The sequence below is a fragment of the Gekko japonicus genome, unplaced genomic scaffold, assembly GCF_001447785.1.
Source record: "Gekko japonicus isolate JY-2015 unplaced genomic scaffold, Gekko_japonicus_V1.1 scaffold4595, whole genome shotgun sequence".
NCBI lineage: Eukaryota > Metazoa > Chordata > Lepidosauria > Squamata > Gekkonidae > Gekko > Gekko japonicus.
The window spans coordinates 68,365-79,198 of record NW_015176114.1 but is presented as its reverse complement, the minus strand read 5'-3'; the positions used below and the strand labels follow the sequence as shown (position 1 = coordinate 79,198).

Genomic DNA, 10,834 nt, shown 5'->3' with positions numbered 1-10,834 from the left:
TGGTCTGATCCAGCAGGGCTCTTCTGATGTTCTTAGGAAGGCCTTGGCCTCTATGCCCTGCTGTTGGCCCTCCAGAGGAACTGGTTGGCCAGTGTGTGAGACGGGATGCTGGACTAGATGGACCACTGGTCTGATCCAGCAGGGCTCTTCTGATGTTCTTAGGAAGGCCTTGGCCTCTATGCCCTGCTGTTGGCCCTCCAGAGGAACTGGTTGGCCAGTGTGTGAGACGGGATGCTGGACTAGATGGACCACTGGTCTGATCCAGCAGGGCTCTTCTGATGTTCTTAGGAAGGCCTTGGCCTCTATGCCCTGCTGTTGGCCCTCCAGAGGAACTGGTTGGCCAGTGTGTGAGACGGGATGCTGGACTAGATGGACCACTGGTCTGATCCAGCAGGGCTCTTCTGATGTTCTTAGGAAGGCCTCGGCCTCTCTGCCCTGTTGTTGGCCCTCCAGAGGGACTGGTTGGCCGCTGTGTGAGACAGGAGGCTGGACTAGATGGACCCCTGGTCTGATCCAGCAGGGCTCTTCTGATGTTCTTAGGAAGGCCTCGGCCTCTCTGCCCTGTTGTTGGCCCTCCAGAGGGACTGGTTGGCCGCTGTGTGAGACAGGAGGCTGGACTAGATGGACCCCTGGTCTGATCCAGCAGGGCTCTTCTGGTGTTCTTATGAAGGCCTCGGCCTCTATGCCCTGTTGTTGGCCCTCTAGAGGAACTGGCTGGCCACTGTGTGAGACAGGAGGCTAGACTAGATGGACCATTGGTCCAGTCCAGCAGGACTCTTCTTATGTTCTTAAGCTCTGCTGGATCCATCAAAGGCCTTTTCTTGTTCTCAAGAGTCTCCGGGAAACCCACAAGCAGAATAGCTTTATCCCACTTCTCCCAGGAAGCCGGTATTCCGAAGTATACTACCTCTGAACATGGAGGTTCTGCTTAACTATCATGGCTGGTGGCCTAATCCTTCAGAAATCTGTGTACCAGAAGCCACTGGCCTCAGGGTCATGAAGTGAGCCTCTCTGCACCTATCCAGCTGTCTGTCCCGTTTTCCCCTCTTTCCCCGGTTTATCTTCACAACAATGCTGCAAGGTAGGCTCAGCTGACAGAGATTGGCTCAGGATCACCCAGGGAGTTTCTTGACAGTGGAGATTTGAACTCGGTGTCTCCTGCAGCTTTAACCACTACTGCACAGGCCACATAGGGTGAATTTGTGCACGTGCGGATTGTGTTTTCCTTTGCCGCTGATGTCGCTGTTTCCTTCCGATTTCAGGAGCCCCTGAAACATGTGGCTCTGTTGAAGAGATCCCCCGGAGCCGCCTTCTCCCTGGCGGGGGACGGGCTCTCTCGGGGTCTCGCCTATGCCTCGGGAGAAAGATTCAAGCCCCTGCCCACATCGCCATCAGTTTCTGAGATACGGGTATGCGTCGAGTGCTGCACTTTTGGCGTCTATGATCAGTGGCTGGTGTTTGACTTCGGCAGCCGTCCAGTGTTGGTGCGAAAGCTCCGGGTTACGGTCGGCAAGAAAGAACCTCACTGGCACGTGGACCCGGCGGCAGAGCAAAGCAGCCAGTTCGTCGACTTCGAACGCTGGCACAGTGGCAACCGGGTGGTGGTGCCCAGCGTCTTGCGTAGCAGCAAAGTCACAGAACTGCTGGCCAAATACAAGATCCCGTCGCTCTCCCTGGATTTCAAGCGTGGTGCCGAGAGCCTGCCGGTCACCCTCTTCAACTACCGCGAGCAGATGCACAACTTCCTGTTCAGAGAGGAAGAGGCGGAGCAAGCTCTTATCGCGAAGTGAGTAGTGGCTGTAGCAGCCTCACACGGGCAGGTGTTTTCTCTGGGCATCCCTTAAGCAGCTTGATCGATAAGAATGGGTGTGGCGGGGGGGGATGCTATTGGTTTCCCCTGGGGTTTTATTGATTCTAATGGCCTTGTTGCTGATTCTTGGTGTGTTGTAGCTGCCTTGGGGTCCGAAGTGGTCTGAAACCAAACTAAATTAAAGATCATGGGTCCCCTACGTAATCTGTTACAGAGGCAAGAGATGTTATGGGTTTCTTTCAAATTCCCAGCATTATGTTCTCAAGCCTGCACTTTAGGGTGGCCAAGTCTTGGGCTGACATTTCAGAGTTTTTAACTTCTTTCTCAGAATCTACAGCAGGAAGGATTTAAATTTCAGGGTGAGCATCAGAAGCCTAGGGAGGAGCTCGTATCCACATGGCTTTTCCGGCTCACCCGTCTGAACTGGCAATATGCAAGAATGTATGTAACACAGATCCAGGTGGTCAGCAAATGCTCCTTCTAAGCTGCAGAGTCTTGAGAGCAAAAATTCTAGTTTGTGAGCTATGGGCATTGAAGTTGTGAGCGAGCAAGTTGGCTGCTGCGTCAATCGGTTTGCTCTGGAGCCCTCCTTCCTGAGCGAAGGCAAAAACCTGTGAGCCGGAGGCTAAAAAGCTATGAGCTAACTCACACCAGCTCAGCTTAGAGGGAACATTGGTCGTCACCTGTCCTGATCTGAAACAGTAGGACAGAGTTCTAGTCCAGGGGCACCTTTAAGACCAACGAACTTTTATTCAAGGTATGAGCTTTCGCGTGCATGGGCACGTCTTCAGATATTTGAAAAAAGATATTTGGGAAAAAGTGCGCATGCACACGGAAGTTCATACCAAAGCCAGTTTGGTGTAGTGGTCAGGGCTATTTTTGGGCAGGAACGCACAGGAACGGAGTTTTGGCTGGCTCCCAAGTTGGCCACGCCCAGCGGGAACTCATTAGCATAAAAGGCCACACCCAACAGCAGGAACTCATTAGGATTGGCTACTTTAGGGGTATGTGGCCTAACATTCAAAGGAGTCCCTGCTCCAAAAAAAAGCTCTGGGTTTTGACAACAAACAAGGTAAACAGAATAAGAAGCAAAAAGTGGGTGTGGCTGGATGACCACACTTCTGGTAACATGGGGTGTGTGGCCTAACATGCTAATGAGCCGTGCTGTCAGGGGTGTGGCCTAATATGCTAATGAGTTTCTGATGTTGGGTGTGGCCTTTTAAGCTAATGAGTTCCTGCTGGGCTTTTTCTACAAAAAGAACCCTGGTAGTGGTTAAGTGCGCGGAGTCTAATCTGGGAGAACCAGGTTTGAGTCCCCACTCCTCCACTTGTACCTGGCTGGATGACCTTGGGCAAGCCGTAGTTCTGATAAGAGCAGTTCTTGAAATAGAGCCATTTCTGTCAGAGCTCTCTCAGCCTCACCTACCTCACAGGGTGTCTGTTGTGGGGAGGGGAAGGGAAAGGAGTTTGTGAGCCGCTCTGAGACACCTTTGGGTAGTGAAGGGCGGGGTATAAATCCAATCTCTTCTCTTCTTCTACCTTGAATAAAACTTTGTTGGTCTTAAAGGTGCCACTGGACTTGAACTTTTTATGTAACACAGTTATACTCCGCCTCTTTATAAGCACAATTGGGGTTGCCAACCTCCAGGTGGGGCCTGGAGATTTTCTGGAATCCCAGCTGATCTCCAGACTACAGATATCAAGTTCCCCTCGAGAAAATGGCTACTTTTAAGGGTGGACCTTTGGCATTATAGGTCACGGAGGTCCTTCTGTTCCGCAGACTGTGCCCTCACCAGGTTTTACTCTCAAAATCTCCAGAAATTTCACAATAGAGTTGGCAGCACTATTGGCCACATATGGCTGAGCCAGTAGGGTCGCCACCCTCCAGGTGGTACCTGGAGATCACCCACTATTACAATAGAACTCCAGGAGACCAAGATCCGTCCCCCTCGGAGATAATGGCTGCTTTTGAGAAGGGTGGGGCCTGTGGTGTGAGACCCCGCTGAGGTCCCTCCCTAGGCTCCACCCCCAAGTCTCCAGGAATTTCTCAGCTCAGAATTGGCAACCCTATGATATACTCAAGACGGTTTACAAAATATTTTCCAACCCCCCACCCCAGCAATATAAAAGAGGAGATTGGATTTATACCCCACCCTTCACTCAGAGTCTCAGAGCAGCTTACAAATTCCTTTCCCTCCCCCTCCCCACCACAGATGCCCTGTGAGGCAGGCGGGGCTGAGAGAGCTCTGAGAGAAACTGCCCTTTCAAGGACAGCTCTGACGGAACTACGGCTTGCCCAAGGTCATCCAGCCAGGTGCAAGTGGAGGAGTGGGCAATCAAACCCGGTTCTCCCAGATTAGAGTCTGCGCACTTAACCACTACACCAAACTGGCTGTCTTATACCTCACCCTTCACTACCCAAGGGAGTCTCAGAGTGGCTTACAAATTCCTTTCCCTTCCCCTCCCCACCACAGACACCCTGCGAGGCAGGCGGGGCTGAGAGAGCTCTGAGAGAAACTGCCCTTTCAAGGACAGCTCTGACAGAACTACGGCTTGCCCAAGGTCATCCAGCAGGTGCAAGTGGAGGAGTGGGGAATCAAACCCGGTTCTCCCAGATCAGAGTCCGCACCCTTAACCACGACACCGAACAAGCCATTAGAACACAAACCATGGGGCACAAACAGCATAGAACCCTTTCCATGAAAAAAGTAGTGAGAAAAACACCCACTCATAAAAAGCCTGGGTTGAAAGATATGAAAGGCTCTAATAAAAATGAAATGTTAAAGGCATGCATCTGACTGGGAATGCACGAATCAAGCAATTCAACGTTCCCGTGTGGAATCTTTTGTTTCTTTCCACAAAGAAAGACTCCACTCATAACCCTGTTTCTTTTCCAAGAAGCCGAAACCACAGGGAGGTATTTTTCCCTTTTGTGTCAAAGTTAGGGACCGGGGCTCAGACGGCACGCAGCAGGTCCCTGGTTCAATCCCTGGTGCCTCCACTTGGAAGGATCAGGTAGTAGGTGATGGGAAAGACCATCCACCTGAGACCCTGGAGAGCGGCTGCCAGTCTGAGTAGTATAAGGCAGCTTCATGTGTCCATATAACTCAGTCTTTGTAGGGCTGCCACAAGGCCGTCCATTAGCCATCCCTGACGTACAATTTTGGACAACACCATGAGTTAGCACTTTGCGGAACACCAATTCCAAAAGTATCACCATACTGATCTGTAGCAGTGAGAACAGACAGGCCTGAAAGACGGTTTTGTTCAGAGCTTGGGTTAGAGCCCGTTGTTGCTTCATAGAAAGTCCGTGATGGCTTTAGCTACAATTAGCATGTTGGTTTTAAAGGAAGATTGCTTGAGATCTCCAGTCCCTGAAAACTAACATGGGATAGAGCAGGTTGAGAAAGAAGTCCTTTTTCCCTTCCCCACAATACAAGAACTTGTGGGCACTCCATGAAATTGCTGAGCAGTCGGGTTAGAACGGATAAAAGGAAGTCCTTCTTCACCCAAAGAGTGATGAACACGTGGGATTCACTGCCACAGGAAGTGGTGGCGGCTACAAGCATGGATGGCTTCCAGAGGGAATTGGAGAAACATATGGAGTAGAGGTCCATCAGTGGCTGTTAGCCACAAGGTATAGATAGGAACTCTCGTCTGGGGCAAGGGATGCTCTGTATTCTTGGTGCTTGCGGGGTGGGTGGGTGTCAACAGTGGGAGGGCTTCTAGTGTCCTGGCCCCACTGGTGGACACTCTGATGGCACCTGGTATTTCTGGCCAGCTTGGGGGGGGGCAACAGTGGGAGGGCTTCTCGTGTCCTGGCCCCACTGCTGGACCTCCTGATGGCCCCTGGTATTTCTGGCCACTGTGTGACACAGAGTGTTGGACTGGATGGGCCACTGGCCTGATCCAACATTGGCGTCTCTTATGTTCTTATATGGAGCAGAAGTCCATCAGTAGCTATTAGCCACAAGGTATAGATAGGAACTCTCGTCTGGGGCAAGGGATGCTCTGTATTCTTGGTGCTTGGGTGTGTGTGTGTGTCAACAGCGGGAGGGCTTCTAGTGTCCTGGCCCCACTGGTGGACACTCTGATGGCACCTGGTATTTTTGGCCACTGTGTGACAAGAGTGTTGGACTGGATGGGCCATTGGCCTGATCCAACCTTGGCTTCTCTTATGTTCTTATATGGAGCAGAGGTCCATCAGTGGCTATTAGCCACAAGGTATAGATAGGGACTCTGGGGCAAGTGATGCTCTGTCTTCTTGGTGTTTGGCGGGGGGGGTCAACAGTGGAAGGGCTTCTAGTGTCCTGGCCCCACTGCTGGACCACCTGATGGCCCCTGGTCTTTTTGGCCACTGTGTGACACAAAGTGTTGGACTGGATGGGCCATTGGCCTGATCCAACGCTGGCTTCTCTTCTGTTCTTCTGTTCTAACGCTAACACATGCCCCCTTTCTCTGCCTCGCCTCTTCCTTGTTTCCTCCATTCCTGCCTCTCTGGCTTCTTCCCCTGCTCTGGCTCAGGCTTAGCTTGCAAGTTGACGTCTCCCTTCACCAGGCATTGGAGAACCCTTCCTTCGGGATGAAGTTTGCCCTTACAGGGGAGCTGTTCGCTCACGTCCCCACCCCTTGCTCGGTGACCCCTGACTCCAAGGAGGGATACCTGCTTCACCGCTCCATCCAGACCGCCTTCCTGGCGCTGGATCCCCCCACGAGCAACCGCGTCTACGAGGTCAGCGTTGAGACCAAAGCCATCACCGAGAGGAGCATTTGGCTTCTGCTCCCCAAGCGCTGCTGCTCTGAGCTGGGCCTCAAAAGCGGGACTTCCGTCAAGGCTGAAATCCAGTTCCAGCTCAACCAGCTCGAGTTTCGGCAGTGGCATCACGCCGCGGATCAGCTCTTGGACGTGAGGCTGGTCCTTCCCGATGTGGCAGCCTGCTCCATTCCGCAGCCTCGTGAGCAGGTGTGTAACGGGTTTATTTATCTTGTATTGAGTTAGGGGGGTTGTCCTCACCCGGATGACCCAGGCTCAGAAGCTGAGCAGGGTCAGCCCTGGTTAGTACCCGGATGGGAGACCTCTAAAGAAGTCCAGGGTTGCTGGGCAGGGGAAGGCAAGGGCAAACCACCTCCACTTGTCTCTTGCCTTGAAAACCCCATGGGTCACCACAAGTCGGCTTGAATATTGTCCTGTTTCTCTGCCCTGACCTGGGGCACCATCATATGACTGCAAGCTGACGGTACTTGAAGATTATCCTGCCCTGGATGGTCCGGGTTAGCCCAATCTCATCAGATTTCGGAAGCTAAGCCGAGTCGGCCCCGGTTAGTACTTGGATGGGAGACCGTCAAGGAAGTCCAGGGTTGCTACGCAGAGGCAGGCAATGGCAAACCTCTGTTTGCCTCTTGCCTTCAGAACCCTACAGGGTCGCCATGAGTTGGGTGTTTGAGGACACTTTCCACCACCAATTGGGGAATTACTCTGTTCTCTGTAACAGCCTCTCTTTACCTGTAGCACAGGGGCAATAGAACTTTATACTCACTAGTCTGTTTTAACTTACGGCAGACTCCGTTTGAGAGGAGTCTGTTCTAAACAGGACAGGATATTTCCTTTTCTTGGATCCAGGTTCTTAAACTCCTCAACATAAAACCATACAGCAGTGTTTGGGTTAATTAACTTTATTGAAAGCATTTAGCTCTTTCTTGGTAAGAAAGAAATGTTCAGATATGAGGGTTACACAAACAGAACCAGAAAATAAAATGATATAAGGAGTAAATCGATTAACATCTTAACATAATATTACATTCAAATTTCTATGTGGCTATTCATAGTTTAATATATAACTGATAAGATTGATACAATAGGTTAAATATGTTAATGTATCATGAGAAAATGATAGAATGTTGAGTAGGTTATTATAGCGGTTTTAAAGTTATTGTGATATAATTTTACTAAAAAATTCAAGTATTTGAATCAAGGATTGTCCTTTATATTTGCAAAAAATGCCCTTTATACTATGTTCTGGTAATTTTACCTTTTATTCTTTTCCCTTACCGCTTTTCTTTATTCTGTATGCCCTCAAAAAGTTCAAAATGAAAATGAAATCGACTAACATCTTATAATCTATTCGCCTCCATTCCCCTCAGAAATCCACTAAATAAAACAAAAGAAATTTCCAAGTTCAAATAAATATGACTAAATATATCAAACCTTAACAGGGCTCAAAGTAAGGTCATGCCTAGCTTCCAGTTTCCTTGTCTGAGCTGCATTTCCCAAACTTCTAGTTAGTTCCCCCAGTAAACATAGGAGTTGATAGTAAAAGGCGGTCATTATCAAAGCTTACAGGTGTACTTCATCACTTTTCCCACTGTTTCATTTCTATCTCTAAGGCAAACTTAATCGACGCTAGAGCTAATTATACAGGACATGTCATAGATGAAGTATGTCGAAAGCCTCTAGCAATTAAGCTCTCGTTGGAGGCCACTGAAGTTTTAGATAAGCTGTCTGTCCGGCAAGGTCATAAAACTGTTATCTTATTTTAACGAGGCGCTAGGAATGCATTTGATCAGGAAAGCGTGTTTCAACAAGCTTACGTTTCGTACCATTGAAATGGCATGAGATGCGCGTGGATGAATATTCGTAATCGTGGTTTTCTATCCGAATCTGATTGCCACGACAGGTACAGCTGCCGGGGGGCAACGGGAAGCAGAGACAGGCCTTCTCCTTCATCACGGGGCAGGCATCTGGGCCCCGGCAAGTGCCCCCCCTCCTGATTTATGGGCCTTTCGGGACTGGGAAGACCTTCACCTTGGCCATGGCCACCTTGGAGATCATTAAGGAGCCCAAGACGCGGGTCTTGATCTGCACCCATACCAACAGGTTAGCTGGACTGCGGGATGGTGGGTCTGTTTCCAGTGCTGATCGGGGGCAGGGCGAGTCCCACCGGGGATCTGTTTCCATGTATCATCCCAGCACCAATTTAACCTATTGTTATTGTTAAGTTTCACCCGGTGTGTTTTATCTGATTCATCGCCATTGGCTGCTGGAAAAGCTTTGGCCTGGTTTCATCGGGGGCTGTCAACCTGGGATGCTGGCCTCCAGGTGGGACCTGGGGACCCCCCTGGAATTACAGCTCGTTTCCAGACTACGGAGATCAGTTTCCAGAGATCAGAGCCAATGTTCCCTCTAAGCTGTGGAGTGTCTTGTGAGCAAAAATTCTACTTGGTGAGCGACAGGTATTAAAGTTGTGAGCAAGCGATTTGGCTGCTGCATCAATTAGTTTGCTCTGGAGCTATACTTCCTGAGCGAAGACAAAAATGTATGAGCTGGAGGCTAAAAAACTGTGAGCCAGCTCAGCTTAGAGGGAACACTGATCAGAGCCAGTTTGGTGCAGTGGGCGTGGACTCTAATCTGGGAGAACCGGGTCTGATGCTCCGCTCCTCCACATGCAGCTGCTGGTGTGACCTTGGGTCAGTCACAGGTTCTCTCAGAGCTCTTCTCTCAAAGGCAGTTCTTGAGAGAGCTCTCTCAGCCCCACCTACCTCACAGGGTGTCTGTTGTGAGGAGGGGACGGGAAAGGGATTATAAACTGCTCTGAGACTCCTTTGGGTAGTGAAGGACGGGGTATGAATCCTATCTCTTCTTCTTCTTCCTTGGAGAAAAGGGATTCTTTGGAGGGTGGGCTCTATGGCATGGAACCCCCACTGAGGTCCCTATCCCTCTAAGATCCATCTCCAAATCTCCAGGAGTTTCCCAATCTGGATCTGGCAACACTATCATCCCCCAATGGTGGCCGGGGGGACCTGGCATCTCCCGGATTTACAACAGAACTCCAGACAACAGAGATCAGCTCCCCTGGAGGAAATAGCTACTTTGGAGGGGTGGACTCTATGGCATTATACCCTGCGGAGGTCCCTCCCCTTCCCAAACCCAGTCCACTGCTGGCTCCGCCCCCAAATCTCCTGGAATTTCCCAGCCTGGAGTCGGGAACCCTAGTTTCATTTGAAGAAGGTAGTTTTATTAATTTGATTTGATTTATTAGATTTTTATCCCGCCCTCCCGGCCAAGGCCGGCTCAGGGCCGGTTTACAAACAGAACAGAATTCGCACAATACACGTGAAATCACAATATCAATTAGTATAAACGGCAGTGTTAAAACCAGAAATATAATAAAGTGCTAGCAAATATAATTTCCTCATTTCACAGTCGGCTCCATCGGTCTTCTTCAGTTGTCTTGGGTGAATAGCTCAGGCAGTAATTAAAAAGGGTCCAGCGGATCAGGGCTCTCCCACCATAGGATGTCAATAGGTGGTCGTGGTGGCAGCTCCAAAGGCCTGGTGGAAGGCTCTTTGTTTCCAAATCTCTTTTTGTCTGCTGCTTATTTTGTGATACAGTTGTTTTTTTTGTCATAGGCGGATTTGGCAGCTTTCTAAGAAAATGCCCCTGGCCACTACTAAATTATCTTTTCCAGTTGGAGAGTTGGGAGGGGGGAGGGCTCCGCAAGCAATGAGGAGATTGCTTCAGAAAGAAAACCTTCGAGAGATTAGTTTTCAAGGTCATTTATCACAAACCCAGCGACTTTACAACCGCAGATACAACTGAGTCATAATGGCTGTGAACACAGCAGGATTTGCAGGGACGGGATCTTCAGTGCCCTTCCGAAAGGTCATTCTAAACACAGGCAAATCCTTACAAACTTGGTGCCTAGGAGCACCAAGAAAAGACAGCAAGTCCAAAATGTCAACTTAAAAGAAGTGCAGGGCTGCCGCTTCTTCCCCACAGCCTATTTCTGCTGCTCTGATGCTTTAATCCTCTGGCATGGGCCTGCCAAGGAATTTGCGGTTCCCTCAGTCAAGCTCCATGCTTTCGCTCTCCTGCCGCAGGCCAGACTGACTCAGGGGAACTCCTCTTGCAGTTGCTAATGTGACAGCAGCTGTACTAACTGCCCATGTTAGTACAGAACCAACGGGTTGAAATTAAATCAAAAGAGTCTTCGGCTAAACATGAGGAAGAACTTCCTGACAGTTAGA

At 50.0% G+C, this 10,834-nt stretch overlaps 1 protein-coding gene across 1 annotated transcript in view; it reads left to right on the top strand.

Moving 5' to 3' along the window:
• Window positions 1-1,262: 1,262 nt before the first annotated feature.
• The window catches only part of HELZ2 (helicase with zinc finger 2, transcriptional coactivator), a gene marked incomplete at its 5' end in the record, with an annotated part of 58,909 nt that continues 49,337 nt past the window's right edge, over window positions 1,263-10,834 (top strand). Inside the window, 3 exons of the mRNA XM_015426771.1 lie at window positions 1,263-1,786; window positions 6,335-6,773; window positions 8,485-8,684. Of these exons, the coding sequence (XP_015282257.1) occupies window positions 1,263-1,786; window positions 6,335-6,773; window positions 8,485-8,684 (1,163 nt within the window). The remainder of the gene's footprint in view (window positions 1,787-6,334; window positions 6,774-8,484; window positions 8,685-10,834) is intronic.